General features: G+C 56.1%; 2 protein-coding genes across 12 annotated transcripts in view; both read right to left on the bottom strand.

Annotated features, from left to right (window-relative positions):
- The window catches only part of RLF (RLF zinc finger), a 32,576-nt gene extending 26,604 nt beyond the window's left edge, over positions 1 to 5,972 (bottom strand). For 3 of the 7 annotated variants that reach the window (XM_030504776.2, XM_030504779.2, XM_030504781.2), the window contains exons 1-2: positions 5,789 to 5,923; positions 14 to 168 (exon numbers count right to left, since the gene is read on the bottom strand). In XM_030504776.2, coding sequence (XP_030360636.1) covers positions 14 to 52 — 39 coding nt within the window. In that variant the 5' untranslated portion in view covers positions 53 to 168; positions 5,789 to 5,923. Of the gene's footprint in view, positions 1 to 13; positions 169 to 5,788 lie in introns of those variants that run through there. The other 4 variants (XM_030504771.1, XM_030504773.2, XM_030504777.2 and 1 more) reach the window with 3 other exon arrangements.
- A 1,534-nt stretch (positions 5,973 to 7,506) lies between these two features.
- CNKSR1 (connector enhancer of kinase suppressor of Ras 1) lies at positions 7,507 to 15,014 on the bottom strand. 5 transcript variants are annotated; one of them, XM_030504759.2, is made up of 20 exons: positions 14,891 to 15,014; positions 14,429 to 14,586; positions 13,973 to 14,163; positions 13,804 to 13,888; positions 13,536 to 13,577; positions 13,168 to 13,449; positions 13,026 to 13,085; positions 12,653 to 12,721; positions 11,938 to 12,296; positions 11,348 to 11,484; positions 11,122 to 11,264; positions 10,825 to 10,855; positions 10,555 to 10,727; positions 10,400 to 10,473; positions 9,923 to 9,994; positions 9,757 to 9,830; positions 9,448 to 9,512; positions 9,284 to 9,371; positions 8,870 to 9,051; positions 7,507 to 8,790 (listed from the first exon to the last, which is right to left on the bottom strand). In XM_030504759.2, exons 1-20 carry the CDS (start codon positions 14,940 to 14,942, stop codon positions 8,587 to 8,589), a joined length of 2,541 nt encoding a protein of 846 aa, XP_030360619.1. In that variant the 5' UTR covers positions 14,943 to 15,014; the 3' UTR covers positions 7,507 to 8,586. The 5 variants fall into 5 exon arrangements, with proteins under 5 accessions (XP_030360619.1, XP_030360620.1, XP_030360621.1 ...); XM_030504760.2 differs by having other exon boundaries at positions 7,507 to 8,787; XM_030504761.2 differs by having other exon boundaries at positions 10,400 to 10,727; positions 11,938 to 12,023; positions 12,177 to 12,296.
- Between the last annotated feature and the right edge of the window lie 2,283 nt (positions 15,015 to 17,297).

The following is a 17,297-nucleotide window of genomic DNA, read 5'->3' as shown; positions in this document are numbered from 1 at the left end:
ACTTAAAACTTACAGCACCAGCCTGCCAAGTACCAGAAGAACATCTTCGCATTCGGTAGTCAAGTAAGGTCGTGCATTAGCAAAGCTTTGGATGGAGATTCGATATACTTCCAAAAAAGGTAAAACATGTTCGGATGCACCCCGACTGCCAGCATACTGCAGCAGTGTCTGAAAGAAAAGGAGGTATCGTTAGAAGTTCTCATAACACACTTTCATCTAAAAACCAAATATCAATATGCAGTATCAAGCATACGCAGTGGAAGAATTCTGGAAATGAGAAACTTTTAGTCTGAAGGAGAAATAAAACTGTAGCTTTTTTCCTGAAAAGAAGTTCTCCCTTTTATTAAAATAAAAATCTAAAAAAATTGCATTTATTATTGTTGATAAAGTTATCAGAATTTCTATCGAGGAGCAAGCTAGATGCAACTGGCACAATGTGAACTGTTTAGTTAAAAAAGCAGGGAGGAGTTTTGCACTCCGCTTCAACTGCTATGGAGACAGAACCACACATGTAACACTGGAATCTTTATTTATAGTGAGAATAAAGATTGTTGATTTATATTGCAAGTTAGAACATTACAAAAAACAAACCCATCTGACCAAGGAGTTCATTGCAAAATCCTTCTCGAAAAGAACACTTGATTTCAGACCACAAAGTGAGTAAGCTCCTGATAACAAAGAGAAAACACTGAAAAACTGTCCTAGAATTACTTTTCCTTCGTGGTGATCTTTATGCTCAAGGTTTTAGCTCTTCACCCTCCCCCTTCGAACAAAATTTTTGCAGAAAAATATGCAAGAAGTTCAAGATTAAGAACAAATCACCCAGTTGTAGTATTTTAAAGATGAAGCCATTACAAGGGGATACAAAACCCACATCAGACCTCTTCTTGTAGTCATTTTTCAAATGCGGAATTATCCTACGTTTTCCTACTTGCCCACAGCAATCCTACATTATCCAGAGGTGGTACTGAAGTAGCAATGTAAAACGTAGCCAGTTTTAAGAGAAATATGAGTAATTTCAAAAATCAGCACAGGGATGCCAGTAGTATCTCCCAGCCTTTATAAAACTTCATTATGCCACCATGTCGTTTTCCTGCAGTTGCAAAGGAGTACTGAGAGCAAGCAGGGCACTGAGCTAAGGACACCTCAGCTCTACCATCAGCTTGCTTCACAAGGAACATCTGTATGCATGTCCTCCTGCAACTCCAGAGCATTATGTCTGTGTTCTTACCAGTTCCAATCCCTCTCTCACGCTGCACCCTCCCTAGGCCAAACAAGGTACCAGCTGCAAAGAAAACACAAACCAATGAAGATGACTGTGCTTTGTGCAACTCTTAGGGTAAAGACTGTATGGAAAGGAAGTTCAGAGTGCTCCACCCTATCATTCAATACAAGCCAAACTGTCCTAAGAGGATGATCAGGTCATATCAGGCTTCAAATTACTTCAAGTTGGGACTCTGTCACAAAGGACTTATTTTAACACCTATCAGCACACACAGAGGATCACATCAGATTATGACTGGAAGGAAGACACTACTGATGACCCTACAACGAGCTTACTAAAACCAAGTGTGGTCATAAGAGTCAGAAAGCTCTAATATGAAGCCTAACTTCATAGACACAGCAAGAAATAAGTGGCCAGCTTCACGCTATTTTGTGGGCTGTTCGGAATTATGTCAGTGATCTAACTACACAACACTAGCCCTAAGGTAGAACTCAAATGCAGAGTGACACAACCATGTGTGATCTTGAAGAGGAAAAAAAACCCAACTCTATAAAAAAATATCTAAGCATCAGTAAAAGTCGAGCCCAGTTCATAGGTTATTCTCCTAGAACTCAGTAACACAACTCCTAGGTGAATGCAGGTTACAAACTCTCCAAAGACCACACAACATTAATAAAGACGTAAGGAGGGTGGTGGGAAGGGAAGACTGAAAGTGTACAAAGATTCTCCTTAAACAAAGCACAAAGATCATCAACAGAAGCCATGAATGACTAGTAACTAACCAGTCTAAGTGCTTCTCTAACAGCTTAATGAAGGATTTGATCATATAACTCAAATTATATATGGCATGAGAAGCATTAAATTACACTCAAAGGCTGTCAAGCTGTAGTCCCTAGAGACTCAATTGATGACTATCCTATAGTCATCTGTTTAGTAAAGCCAGCAGTAACGCTCTCATAGCAACTACAGAAACAAATCAAACATATAAAACTCTGTACCTTTCTAAAAATACACCCATTAAAACCAATCTATTTAAAAAGCCAAATTTAGTACTCAATTATTTTGATAGACCCTTAGATCATAAACTATCTGGTCTGTATAAACCCATAAAAGATGGTAGAATATTTCCTAAGATTAAATAAACTGACTAGAAAACGCTGCAGCATTGCTTGAGTGCAATCCCTGCAGAGACCAAGAGTCTTGCAGCTAATATTAGCAACTTGTTGAGTAGCCATTTATCAGAACCTTCCCCCAAAGAGACGAGCACTAATGGCTTCAGTGTATAAGACAGGTTCAAGGCAAGAGGCTTATTAATAGCTTGAACTTCAAAGATATGAGGGTTTGAACATTCTTATGCTATTAGTATTAGTGTACTAATAAACAAGCAAAACACAGTAACTGTATTACAGAGGCTCTTAAAAGCCCTTTTGCTATTTCACAAGCCAATAGAAGTTTAGTAGTCCACTACAGACTTTTCCTGGCAGTCTGTAAAGATAAAATTAGATCATTTTGAACTTGTCAGAAATATATAACCCACGTGCTGAATGAACAGTCAAGTAGCTGTTTTATAACCAACTACCACCTTACAGTCTAATTACCTGAAGGGAGTATTCAAACACTTTAAGTCTGGTTAACGCACAACCACTTAAACTTTATCTTATCCTCTTTCCTTTGACTACAATCACACATCTAACTGTGACTGGGGTGCAAAGCTCCGAGGTTACATGCATCCACCTACAACGTCATCTACAGAGGAGCCCAGGTCCTCAACACTGCCTAGATCCTCACGTCCTGCAATGCTGGAATACCTGCTTAGCTGCATTTCTTCTGAAGCATCAATTTTTTGCTGAGAACCTATTTCAAGATGTCCAAGTTGCCTGACCTGTTATTACAGCTTTTAAGGAAAAAAAAACAAACCAGAAATGCAAACAAAAAACCAACCAACCAAACAACTTCCACCTCTTCTTAAAAATACCAGATTGCAATTGACAGTCCTCAACTGCGTCACCTTTAATCATTCCAGAAAGCCACCAAGTGCTGGGTATTGGCATATGGGATGCTTTGATGTCCTATATCATCTGCTTCACTGGTAACTTTCTCCATAGCACAAGCTCACACACACAGTGTTCACATGGAGCTCCCCAACAAACAGGTTTTTCCTAAGAGGAATATACAAAGCATTCATGCTTGTACAGTATAAAATTGCAGAGTGAAGCCACTATTTAGGCTTCATAAGTTTCTTTGTTGTATTACCCTGGACACCAATCTTACTTACTCCCCTGCTCAAAAAAGAGGAATCTTCAAGGAAATCATGTCATCCAGCATCACTCCCAGGAAGAGCTGGGAGTGGAAAGCTGCACATGGCAGCACAGGTCTACATGTAGTAAAACAGAGCATCCAGACAGCTCAAAGCATAGGAAAGCTACTGATTTGGTTGTGTCCCGGCAACTTCAGGAACTTCCAAAGCAAACAAAACACCTTTCAGGACCTTACCACAGATGTACACACAGGATGATGGCACATCCATCGCGACCCTCATCACAGCTACTTCCTCAGATTGTATTTAAGGACAGTTAAGTTCAGCTTCTCTCTAGGCATGTTCTGCTGCAGCTTAATAAGCTTGTGCCAAGACACCAGTGGTACCCTCCAAGTCATTAATACAGAATTAAGTTGAGCTCCTTCAATTTCACATAGGGACAGACCTTAAGTTATTTTTAAGTTCTCTCTCGCAAACTCTGTGCAACAGTCACAAACATCCCCAGTCAGAAGGAGAAACCAAGATGTCAAAGTACATCCTAAACGCAGTGGTTTGACTGCACAATAACATCACAAATTCAAGCTCAATTGAAGTTTCTGCACCACAGACTAACCATTCTGCCTTTTCCTCTGTATCTCTTGGTGCCATGACAGTCACAACAATCAGAAACGTCCCGAACTGATGGCAACCCAAGACGGTTTTCATTTTTATCTGCATTATCACAGAGTTCTAAAACAAGACCACCATTAACATCAGCACAAAGGCCTGGAGAGGAGCACATTTTTTGAGCAACGGGCTTTGGTGGGGTTTTTTGTTTGTTTTTTTAGGTAACAGAACTGTCTTTCATCAGGTACCCCTAAAGCTTCACCTGTACCAAACTAATCCAGTGACTGGATGTCTATTCACTATCACTATTACAAGGGGTAATGGGTTCAAACTTAAACAGGGGAAGTTTAGGTTAGATATAAGGAAGAAGTTCTTCACTACGAGGGTGGTGAAGCCCTGGAATGGGTTGCCCAAGGAAGTTGTGAATGCTCCATCCCTGGCAGTGTTCAAGGCCAGGCTGGACAGAGCCTTGGGTGACATGGTTCAGTGTGTGGTGACCCTCCCCATGGCAGGGGGTTGGAGCTGGATGATCTTAAGGTGCTTTCCAACCCAAACCATTCTATGATTCTATGTATGCTGACCATCTCGACAACCTCTACTAAGTGTTAGTTGAATATTTGTTCCAATAAAATGAATGCCACTGGAAACAATTTTAGCCAAAGCCACCCAGGTTATCCTGGGCTCTGTGTAAATGCAGCATCACAGATCTTAACAGTTTGCTTAACTTGGGCCATACCCAGCAGAAGGCAACAGCAACATCCTGCAGTTTGAGGAACAAGAGTTCTGAAACCTAACAAATAGACTTGTTCTGTTGTTCTGGTAAGTGGTGAGCTAAACATCCTCCCAGAACGGGGTGGCAAAGTACACAACCTGTGGATGTAAAACCAAAGACTCTGAAGGGGAATGTCACTTATCTATAATGCACCAGCAGGACTTTTTGGTCTCATGTGGTATCCAGTTTGCCAATCACCATTCGAACACAATGGCTGTATCAGCTGAAGCGTGGTTACACTAGCTTATAAGCCAGATTTTATTTTGCATTTTAGAAACCACAATCTCTTCAGCTTGAAGAGGGACAGCTCTCCAACCAGCAACTCAACAACAATTATGCACCCTAAAGCTCACCATAAATGATGCTGTGGCAAAAGCAAAAACTAATGAACCACTGACATAATTTATTTAAGTTCTCTCCATCACTGCGATTTTACTCAAATTCAGCTCTTCTGGAAGTGAGTGGCTCAGTTCACACATTGCTGATCCTCAGCCTGAGCTGCATTAAGCACTGGGACAAGATCACCAGCCCACAGCAGCTCACCCAGTGCCTTCACACACGGCAGGCCCCCACCGACCAGCACGGATCGCTTATTCCACGGCAGACCACGATCAAGACCAAACAGTTCTGATCCCGAGGCACAAAAACCAAAGCGAAGGCCCAAGGAGCGGAGCCAAGACCGCACCGAGAGCGCGGCGCGGCCGCCACCAGCTGCCCCGGCCCGAGGCCCCGCCAGAGCCCGGAGGCTTCCTCGGCGCAAGCGCCCGGCCGCACGCTGGCACCGGAGCGCCCGCGGGGGGCAGCGAGCGGCGCCCCCGGAACGGGATTCCCCTTCCGCCGGGCGCGCACCGCGGCCCGCCCCGGCCCCCCGAGCCCCGCCGCCCGGCACCCGGCCCGCGCCGCGGCCCACCCCTGCGCGGACGCCTACCTGGCAGAAGCCGCGGCAGTAGGCGCGGGACGAGGGCTCCGACACCTCCTGCTCGCGCAGCTCGGCCTGCAGCTGCCAGAGGCGGGCCCGCAGCGCCGCCACCACCCGCGGCATCTCGGGCCGCGGAGCCGCCTCGGCCTCGGCGTCCGCCATCTGCACCCGGCCCCACTGCGCGTAGGCAGCGATCACGTGACTCGCAGCCGCTGACCTCATCGTCCCGGGACGGCGTCACGTGACGGGGGGTGGGTGGGAGGGAGGGAGGGATAGGGGGGCACGTGACGGCGGCCGGCGCGCGCGCGTGTCGCGCCACCGCCCTGGGGCAAGAGGGAGGGAGGGAGGGCGCGGGACAGCGGCGTCACGTGATGCGGCGGGAGCGCCTCCCCCCCCCCGCGGTGAAGGGGGGGGGCCCGGTACCGGCAGCGCCCGGAGCCCCCTGCAGGACCCGGAGCCGCGGTTCGGCCTCGGCACCGGAGGAGGGAATCCCTGGATCCGTGCCCAGGAAGGGCGTGGATGATCCTTGAGGTCCCCTCAGCCGGGGTTCGGTGACCCTTAGGAGCGGAGGGAGGAGGAGAGGTCCGTGTGGAAAGGTCCTTTTCCGTGCCTCCGCTCGCTCCCCCGGTACTGGTTGTGCTCTGCTGGTGAGGTGGGGCAGGGGCACAGCGCGACATGTAGGTTTAGGTGGAGATGGGGAACAATTCCTTCCCCAAAGGGTGCTCAGGCATTGGAACAGGCTGCCCAGGGCAGTGCTGGAGTCACCGGCCCTGCAAGTGTTCACACCCCGTGTGTCCGAGGCCTCAGTGCCATGGGTTAGTGGTGGCCTTGGCAGTGCTGGGAATGGTTGCACTGGATGATCTTAAAGGTGTTTTCCAACGTAATTCTATGATTTATCCTCCAGCGACAGGACAGCGCTGGGCAGGCTGAGGGAAAAAGCGGAGATTTGAGTACACCTGGAGGCAAATAGCAGACATTGCACGGAGGGCGGTGGAGGATTTGTATCTATCCCCCTATGTTTAACAGAGAGAATGCATTTTACATGTGTTTGTGCACCTTCATACGTATGTTATACATGTTTAAATGCATACTAGAATCATAGAATAGTTAGGGTTGGAAAGCACCTTAGGATCATCTAGTTCCAACCCCCCTGCCATGGGCAGGGACACCACACACTAAACCATGTCACCCAAGACTCCGTATATATGGATAGATAAAATATATGTTTATACTTATATATGCGTATGGGAGCCATTAAAGTAGTTGGAAGATAAACCTTTACCCTGGAGAAACATTAAAAGCCCTTAGGGCCAGGACATTGTCCTTAGCCCGTGTTCTGTCCCACGGGGGGTACTTGGGATTTAACAACTCCTTGCCACTGGTTGTTTACATGCCCTTTTCATAATACAGCTACATACATATATATACACACATAAAAATGGGTGTGATGTTTCCCCTTTGCCTGCCACAGCTTTTCAAATATGATGGAGAGTGGCCTGGCAAGTCCATCAGCCAGTGCAGCTTTCTGTCCTGGCACCTCAGGCGTGGGAGCAGGGGCTGGGTGTTTGCACTCTGTGAGCTGTGCTCCGGGACTCCTGAGGGTGGTCAGAGGTTTAGGTGGTTTTAAGTGGTACATCTTTTCCTATAAACACCCCCAAATGTGAAGTGTAACTACACAGCTCGTCCCTTCCCCACTGTAACAACAAATAGGAAAAAGGTGGTGTTGCTCCTTTGAAGACAAGTTGCTGTCTTGGTTTATTCTCTTCACCAGCCATAAACATCCTGCAAATGAGCAAATGTGCAGCGGGTGCTCCAGCTGCCTTTATCCCAGGTGATGGTTTTCCCCTCCCCTTTCCCTAAGGAATGTGAGAGGGCGGTGGGGCCCAGTGTACCTGAGGCACAGCCACTCATTAGGGAGCTCATTCAGCTCTTGGCCTCTGCTGCTCCTTCAGCCTTTCGATGGCTTTGAGCTCTCTGAGCTTTTTGGTTCGAGTTTTTACATTTACAGCAGCTGAAAGTTTTCCTTCTCCAGTGAGTTTCTGGATGGGTTGAGGTTCAGCAGCACATCTATCAGTAGGTATCCTTACACGAAACCTTTTTATTTCAGGTTAGCACTTTTGCATTGGTTGTTCAGGAAGAGCAAGAGGCGCTGATGTGCGTACTTTGGGAGCTGGTTTCTGGGGCACCTGAGGGGGCAGTACACAGATGAAGTTTTAGGTGGCAAAGCAAGGGTGGATTGCCATGTTGGTGGCACTGTTCCGGAGCTCACCAGCTGCAGGTGATGCCCAGCACCAGCTTTCTGTCCTGGCCCCTTAGGCTTAGGAGCAGGGGCTGGATGTTCGCACTTTGGGAGCTGGTTTCTGAGGCAGCTGAGGGGGCGTACAGAGAGAAGTGTGGCACAAGGAGCTAGAAAAGGGGATATTGGGAATGAGAAGGATAGGAAGCAGGACAGAAGTGTAATGAGAGAGGAAAATGGAGAGATTGAGGGGAAAAAAGTGGAGAGATGGAAGGTTAGTGTAAGGGATAGGCTGAAGCCCATTGGGGATCTGCAGCCTTGGTCTATCAGATGTCCTCAGCAGCCCCTTTCCCAACGTGCAGGCAAGGCAAAACAGCCTTGAAAAGACAACAGCCTTGTCAGTGCAGCGTCCCACCCCAGGGACGGGGATGGAGCAGAAGCCACTTTTCCTGTGGCAAGTCCATGCTGGGGGCTGAGCCTTCAGAAGTGTCACCAATGTCCCGCACACACCCCTGCGCGGGCACAGCACCCACTCTGCTCCCGCAACTCTGCCAGAGAAGGCTTGGTGGGTTCAGGGTTCAGCCCCCTCTGGGGGGAGGCCACATTCAGCCCCAAGCTCCCTGTCATGGTCCTGGCGCTGCCGCCCTGCCCACCACTCCTGCAGCTCCTGGTACAGCTCCTGGTGCTCTTCCTTCCAGCGGGTGAACTTCTCTGAGGTGAGCGCAGCATCGCTGAGCAGCTGCTCCAGGGCCTGCAGCTCCACCAGCTTCGCCTGCTGAGAAAGAGCGGTGTGTTTTGGGGTGGCCACCCATGGGCAGGGTGCTCTGCGGGGCGAGGGGGCCGTAGGCTCCCACCTTGAGCGTGCTTTGCAGAGCCCGCACCGTGTGCACCTTCGCGTTGATGTAGGGGTTCTTGCTGCGCCGGATGAAGGACCTGTGGCACTGCTCCCGCGTCAGGACCTGCTGCCGCCCGATGAGGGACACCCCGCCCTGCTTCAGGCACTGTATCAGGCACTCGAGGTCCTCCCCACTGGGTTCTGGGCAAGGAAAGGGGACAGGGTAACAGGAGGGCAGCCCCAAAATCCCAAGGCGCTGCCCCTGCCCCAAGAGAATCCCAAGACACTACATGGTTCACATTCAAATACATCCCAACTCAACGTACACACACACCCCCCCCCAGCACACATACACATGTGAAAGGGAGGCCTAACTTCGATAAAGAATGCACACAAGGTGACAGGGTGACAAATGTCACCCCCCAGCACTCACCCACGGATGCGCAGGGCTGGGGGCTGCCGGGCTCACTAGCTGGGAGGAGCTGGGCTTTCTCCCGGGCATTTTGCAACCTTTTCCTTGGCTGAGGGAGAGATGGGGTGGGAGGTGAGACAAGGATCCTCCGTCCCCTCCCCAGGATGTCCCCAAGGGCAACTCACCAGGTCACATCCATGCCTGGGGGACTCATCATCAGGGTCCTCGGCTTCTGTCTCACTGTAGCAGTCTGCAGGTGGAAGGGGAGGACAGTGACCACAGAGGGAGTGGGAAGCCCCTGCTATGCCCCACCCTGCCCTCCCTGGAACTGAACATCACCCCAGACCTCCTCTCACATCTCCTCCACATGATGGGAATGATGGATGCAGTGGCCATAGCACTGGGCACGGCTGCCCCACCAGAACCTCTCCACAGGGTCCCCATCTCCCCCGGGGGAACCAACCCCGTCTCCCACCCTGAGAAGTGCCAGTTACCTTCCTCCCTGTCTGGGACCGACTGGTGGGCCAGCGTGTACTTTGTTTTGGCTGTTATTAAGTGACTGACCCACCTGGGGAAAGAAAGGACACACAGACAGAGGATCATGGCCAGCCCCGTGCGGTGGGACCAGCGCTGGTGGGTGCTGGCTGGTGCGTTACTCACATGCTCAAATCAGCCAGTGTTTCTGCAGCGAAGATGAAGGGCTTGTACCTCTGATGGCAGAGCTGGAACACGCTGGAGCAGGACAAGCAGGCAGCTGCCTTTGCTGCTGTGGTTACCCAGCACCAGAGCCAGTCCCGAGCCTGCATTCAGCCCCTTCTGCACCACAGCCCCACCATCCCAACCCAGCCCTGGAGTTTGGGCTTTTCCCTGCCGCTGGAGCTGCTCTGGTGCTCATCCTTGTCCCAGGTAACACCAGTAGCACAATGCACATACTGCTCAGAGCATGGGCTCCTGTACTGCAAGATGGCCAGTCCTGCCAGCCCTGCGGGGACACCACCAGCCCCAGGGGGACCCCACCAGGCCCATGGGGACATGCAGGTGGTACCCGGGCCTCTTCAGCACGTGCCCTTGGGACAGTATCGCCCACCCCCTTCCACCACCAGCCAGGAGGTCCATGGTGAGACAGACCCCACTCACTATTTCTTCTTCTGCTCCCTTGTGCTCTCCAGGTCGTAGGTGGCCACATTGATGAGTCCTGCAGCCTTCTCATCCTGCAAGGGAGGCAGCTGTGTCCAGCACCCGTGCCGGTGCTGGGGACAGGAACCCCAAGGACACCCAGCTGTCCCACTCACGTTGGGGTGGTGGTACCAGTAAAGCGTGTGGCCCTTCAGCACAAACCAGCACCGCTTCCACTTCTGGGCCATGAAGCCCACATGATCCTTCTTCTTAAGGAGCCAGCCATCGCAGTCCACCCGGCCCAGGTCCCGGCACGAGACGCGCCGGCGGCTCAGCCTAGTTGCCACTCCTGCCAGCCAGGGCATTGCGGGGGTCAAGAGCAGGGAGGGGCAGCAGGGGGGAGCCCCCAGCCCCGTTCACACCAGCCCCAGCAGGGTCCCGCTCACCTTTTGGTCTGCGTCCTGCCTGGGGGCTGCCCTGGATGGGGAAACAGAGACAAGTGGTTAGGGACAACGCAGGGAGGTGAGAGCAGAGCAGCGTTAGATAACACCAACTCCCCCCCAGCAGTACCCACAGCCCCTCAGGGACCCCCAACTTGCACACCCCTCAGCAAAGAGCTCACCCCGGACAGGCATTCTGCTGCCCAGCTCAAGCATTCATGTCCGTGTGTCCCCCACTTACGCCCTCCCAGCACCCGTCCCCCCTTGCCAAAGGCCCAGCTCTCCTCTCCCACCAGTTCTCACCTCCCGAGGGAGCTGGCTGGGGTCTGCACCCCCAGCCCCCTCAGCAGGGGCTGCCATGGGGCTGAGCTCTGCAGCAAGGGTGCCCAGAGAGTGCAGGGTGCCCAGCGGGGAACCACTCTCCTGCGCCACCTCCTCTGCAGCACCTGCAACAGCAAACAGGGCTGCAGCTTCCCGCCCCAGGGGAGAAATCACTGCACCCCAGAAACCCCCTCTGCTCCCCTCCTACCATAGCTGGGCAGCTCCGGCAGCTCCCCCACAGCCACCCTGGTCAGCCTCGAGTTCTGCTTGTCCTCTCCTGCCTCTTCGTCCGTGACAGGGTCCAGCGCAGAGTCTGGCCCCGAGTCAAAGTCAGCAGCAGCAACGCTGGAGGAAAAAGGGCTCCTTAAGCTGCAAACCCCCTTGACCACTGCAGGGGTCCCACTACTGGGCTCCAGCCAGCCCCACGCTTGCTCAGGCACCCGCAATTCTCCCTGCCCAAGGAGAAGTGGGGCTGGAGGCAACGTGGCAGCAGTGGCTCAGCACCAGCTCCACCAGCAGGGTCAGAGCCCAGCCTGGTGGCTCCTGCTACCGGCTCCACACACGCCTTTCCATTCTGGGAGAGGAGAAAAGTCATGTCTAAATATAGTTTTGACCCCATTAAAACGTTACCAAGTGAATGAGTTACAAACACAACTGCTTTTTTTTTTTTTCCATTCCTTAAGACTACTGGCAGCTTCCCAGGCTGCCGGCACCTCTCCTGCCAGGAAGAGCTGGGAAGGGGCCTTGGATGCAGCTCCATGGGCTGGAGGTGTCGGGGTGCCAGGGGACCGGGCTCACCTGGAGGTCAGGGACACAGGGCTGCCTGGGCACTCACTGCTTCTGCTGCTGGTGGAATCTGCGGCATCCAAAAATGCTTCCAGGAGCTGCGGATGGAGTGTGAGCCCCAGGTGACGTCCCGCCATGGGCCCCCAGAGCTTTAGGGACCACCAATGTGATGGGAGATGCCCCAGCTCCAAGCATCCCTGCCTGGTTCCCTGCGGCACTGGGGCTGTACTGGGAGCACTGGGATCACTCACCTGCTGCCTGGGAGACTGGGGTGAGCCGGGCAGGTCAAGGGGGATCTTCTTCAGCACCAGTGTCACTCTGCTCACATTCTCCAGCAGCTTCTTCGCCAGGTTGACACGCGTCCAACCCACCTGCACGCACTCCCGGGTGAGCCATGGGACACAGCCCCGGCCCCACACTGCCCCATGGCCTCCCAGCCCCATGTACTCCCCAAGCCCCATGGCTCCCACATTCCCCAAACCCCCCCGGGCAGTGGCCTCTGTGATCCCCAGACCTTTCCCAGCCATGGCTCCTGCATCCTGCAGAACACAGCTCCTGTGTCACCCCCGCTCCAAACCCTCCCAGCTGCAGGTCTCGTGTCCCTCCCCAAATCCTTCTACCCACAGGCCCCATGTTCCCTCAAGTGCTTCCACCCCTGCAGCTCCCCATCCATGACTTCACAGCTGAAACCAGCACCACCCTTGTGCCCATGTCTTCTCCAACTCACCACAACCTGCTCATTGACCTGCACGATCTCATCTCCAGGCAGGATGAGGCCCCTGTGGGCATCCAGGGCCTAAGGCAGAGGCAGGGTGGGACTGGGGTAACCCACACCCGGGGGTTAACCATTAACCAGCACCTGAGCTGGCACAGCACTGGCTGGTAGGACTGGGGTGCGGAGGGGGGCTCCCACCACGGGCCAGGCTGTGCTCTCTTAGCTACATGGTCTTGGCTGCAAGCAGGCTCCCCCAGCTCGGGGCTGGGAGGGGAGGCTCTGGCTGGAGGGGTGGTATCCCCCCAGCAGGAGCTAGAAGTGGGTGACTGCGGGACAGGACGGCTCAGGGTGGGGTGACAGGCTGGGAGGGGAGCCCCTCACTCACCTCCGAGGTAGTCGCAGACACAAAGTGCAGGCAGGAGGTGGTGGAGGTGATCTTGAGGCCCTGGGAGGGGACAGGAGGGAGGTGTGAGTGGGGTGCCAGGGGTGCCGGAGCACTGGGGGGCACTGGGGCGGTGGGCACTCACCAGCGGGGCAGTGAGGAGTTGGGGGGTGCTCCCCAGGGGCTCTGAGGGTGGCGTTAGAGTGTCAGGGGACGTTGGGGGGCGCCCCCATGGGCTGGATGGCAGCATTAGGGTGTCAGGGGATGCTGGAGGGCTCCCCCACAAGCCAGGGGGCAGCGTCAGGGTGTCAGGGGACATCGGGGGGCTGCCCTGCAGCACCACACGCTGCAGCACAGCCCTGCGGTCCAGCAGTGCCGGGGGGCTGCAGCCCACGATGCTCTCGCAGATGCCCACGATGTGCTGGCACTGTGGGTGACAGTGGGGGGCTGAGGAGGGGCTGTGGCAGCACTAGGCCCCCCATGCCTGCCAATCCCTCCTCACCCACCACTTACAATATGCAGGATCCGGCTGTCCCTCTTGGCTGCAGGACAGTCCTGCGGAGGCAAGACATGGGGCTGAGCAGGACCCGATGGCTTAGCCCCCTTCCATCCCAGCTGGGGAGGCCCCACAGGGAACCCCCCTCGCACACCACATCCTCCCTTGCCCCACTCCAGCAGGCAGAGCTCTGGGGGACAGGAGAGCAGGGCCTGGCTCTACCCCACCCCAGCATCATGCCTATCACCGTGGCCTTGGGGCAGCACAACCCCCCTGGGCACTCACCGCCTGCAGTGTCTCTGCCAGCTGGGTGCAGAGCAGGACGATGTCCTGGCTGGCTGAAAAGTCGTTGAGGGTGGAGAAGAGGTACCTGGGGAGGGAGTGGGGGGCAGAAAGCTCAGCCCCAGGTGCAGGGGGCACCCAGCACCCACGGGTGCCCTTACCCACCCCAGACCTGTTGAGCCAGGAGAAGAGCCCCTTGGCAGCCCTGACCAGGTCGACGACACGAGCCAGAAGGGCGAGGGAGGGCGGCCGGGGGGCAGCCCCCGCCGGCAGCCCCCCCAGCACCAAGCTCTGGATGCCCTGCGCCAGCTCCCGCAGCCTCTCTGTCAGCGTCCGCAGGCTGGTGCTCGCCAGCCCCGCGTCCTGCGGGGACACAGACGAGGGTAGTGGGGGGTCTCCAGGGTGCTTCCATATCCCCACCTTCACCAACCCAGGGTGCCCCAAATCCCACCTCCACCCAGCTCAGGGTGCCCCCACTTTCCCCCTTCACCCAGCCTGGGGTTCTCCTATGTCCCCACCTTCACTCAGCCCAAGGTGCCCCCACATCCTCCTCCACCAGCCCAGGGTGCATCCACATCCCTCCTTCCACCATGGGAGCCCTACAGCACCCATGGGTGCCAGCACTCACCAGGGCACAGAGCTGCTCCACAGCCTCCAGCAGTAGCTCCTGGTGCCCCAGGCGCCGCACACCCAGCGCCTCCAGCGACCCGGCTGACAGCCCCAGCAGGTCGGGCCCCGCCAGGCCCCAGGTCTCAAAGGGGTAGCCTTGCACCGCCCCGTCCAGCCCTGCCAACAGCCGCACCGTGGCAGGGAATCCCAGCACGGCCCCCCTGGTGTCCCTGCGAGCCCCTGGCTGCTGGGAGGGCCCTCTCCATGCAACGAGTTTAGCTGGTCTCAGCCCGGATGGCAGAGATGGCCAGACCCCCCCTTCAGCCCCGGCTGGATGCAGGAACCAACCCTCACCAGGGACAAGGGGTGTGGGACGGGAAGGAGCTGCCACCCGCTGCGGCCACCCCCATGGGTAACCCCCCCCCAGCACACCCGCCCAGGGCCCCGGCTGGGCTCAGCCGAGGCGCTGGGGGTGCCTCACCTCGGAGCCAGGCTGCTGCCTGCGCCGGGCCCCAGGTGCCCAAGGACTCCATGGCGGCCAGGCCGGAACCGGTGGCGGGAGCGGCCGCTCACCTGCGCCAGCGCCGGGCGGCCCCATTGGCGCACACGCGTGCCGCTCACCGCGGCCTCCGGCTGCGGCCCAGGACAGCCCAGCGCGGTCCTGCAGGGCGAGGCCCGGGCGCGCCCCGGTGAGTCACAGCCCAAACAGGCGGTGACAAATGGGCGCCAAGCGCCGCTCGGGGGAGCGCCCCCGCCCGGGGAGCGCCCCCAGACCCAGGACCCCCTCCCCAACCAGGGCATGCAGCGAGGGCCGGGTCCCAGCAGACCTCATGGCGCTAGAGCCATGTGGGTGCGAGGCTTGGCTTCATAGACCCCTTGGGAAAGCCTGCGGGGAGCCCCCACTCAACCCGGGGATTTTGGGGGGTCACCCCCCACCCAAGGCACAAATCCCACCCTTTCCTTTGCAGGTGAGGACACTGAGGCAGGGGCAGCCCACATGCACAGAGGGGCTGCCCCATAGCAGAGCCCTGTCCTGCCCATCCCCGTGCCCCCCAGATCTGCCCTGCGCTGTCACTGCCTCCCCCAGCACCTCGGTGCCCGTGTGCCCCCGCCCCGCCGTGTGCGCTTGGAGGAGCAGCAGGCGCTGATCGCAGCCGACAGCCGCTCGGCGCTCGCTGGGTGCGCGCCGCACGTCCCGAGGGGGCCGTGGGGCAGGCGGGGACGGACGCAGACCCCTCACAGCGGTCAGAGTGAGGGGCCTGAGGCTGAGCAGGGAGGGGGAAGCAGCCCTGCTGCTGACCCGCGGGGCCTGATCCTGCTGCTCCCTGCTGCGCCATGATCATCCGCCCCAGACGCTTAACTCCAGGGTACTTCCGCCTGCTCCAGGTAAGGGGGGATCTGGGGGGGGATGAGGGTGGGAGCCCACAGGGATCCCTGTGCTGCCCACCAGGCCTGCCAGCCGTGCAAGCCGTGCCCGGCCGCATCCTGGCTCCAACTTAGCAGCGAGGGTGCTGCTGGCAGAGCCCTGCAAGCGCTGCGCAGGGCACTGTAAAAGCACCTCTGGACCCCCCCAGGGGGACCACAAAGCTGTCCCCATTGCCCCTACATCCCAGCTGGGTGTGATGGGGATGCTCAGGACACGGCCTCAGGCCCTCTGTCCGCGGGAATATGGGGCTGTGTCTCATTCCGCTCCCCTCTGCTCTCCTCTCTCCCCTGCAGATGCAGCTGGCAGCAGGGCGGGGGGCCGAGCCGGGGGGGCGGCTGCTGACCCCCCTGGCTCTGCTGCTGGCGGCTGCCGGGCTCTGCCTCTCCTTCTACAGCGTCCGCAGGATGGCCGACCCCACCAAGGCCCCCCCAGAGCTGTGAGGAGGGGTCCGGCAGCGCTGTAGGGGGGGCCAGGGTCCCCCTCTGCCCGCTGGCCCCCACCTCAGCAGAGCTGCCAGCTGCGGCATCTTCCCAGCTCATCTGCGTCATGTCCAGCCCTTCCCTCCATGCCCGGGCAGCATGATGCCCTGGGGCCAAGGAACACACGCCTCTGTCCACCCGTCTGTCCCCACTTTTGGGAGCCAGTTCATCGACTGGGATGGAGAACAGAGAAGCCATCTCCTGGCTCCAGAGCAGCCAGCTAGCTGAGCCCCTGGCCAAGGCACTGCAAGACACCAGGATCCAGCCACAAGACCAGAGACCGGACAGACAAGACGGTGCAGATGGGTGCTGCATCCATTTTCCTTTCCCCCACCAAGAAGAGGTGCCCAGGGGGCCCCTTGCACCCCAGTGGTGGCCACATGCAGCCCCCCACCATCCGCATGGGGACCATGCTGCAGCCACAGCCAGCCCAATCCCGCAGGAAAGGAAACCAGCACTGAGCACCATTAGTAACACAAAAGGAGGGTTGGGACCTCTGCAACAATGGGTAATGGGGCTGATGGGGCCACGGGGTCAGTGATGTGCCCCCTGGCAGGCGCATCCCGCTGGGGTGGCGTCTGAAACCTTCCAGCCCTCCCTGCACCCGCCAAACCCTCACAGAGCTGCAGCACTCCATCTCCCTGGAGCTGGGGGAACAAATCCGGGCAGGCTGCATGGAAATAAACCCTTTCCTGCTGAGCACAGCTGTGTTGTTGCATTGCCTTTCTTCTGCTCCAGCCCAGCACCACAGTTCAGCAAGAGAGACGAACCTCTGGCACAAGGGTTTTGCTGCCAGGGCTGCATCAGCGATACCCACACTACAGGAATTTGCAGCAGCGGGTGGTGACATGGACACAAAGTCCTATGAAAGCCAGGCAGGGTCACCAGCAGGATCACAGCATCAGGCTGGTGGACACAAGGCAGGGAGTCTGATCACACCGCACATGCAGCCCCAGCCCTTCAGGAAGATGAAATCAGTTGTA

The sequence above is a fragment of the Strigops habroptila genome, chromosome 12, assembly GCF_004027225.2.
Source record: "Strigops habroptila isolate Jane chromosome 12, bStrHab1.2.pri, whole genome shotgun sequence".
NCBI lineage: Eukaryota > Metazoa > Chordata > Aves > Psittaciformes > Psittacidae > Strigops > Strigops habroptila.
The sequence above is the reverse complement of the archived record's forward strand: the minus strand, read 5'-3'. Positions and strand labels throughout refer to the sequence as shown.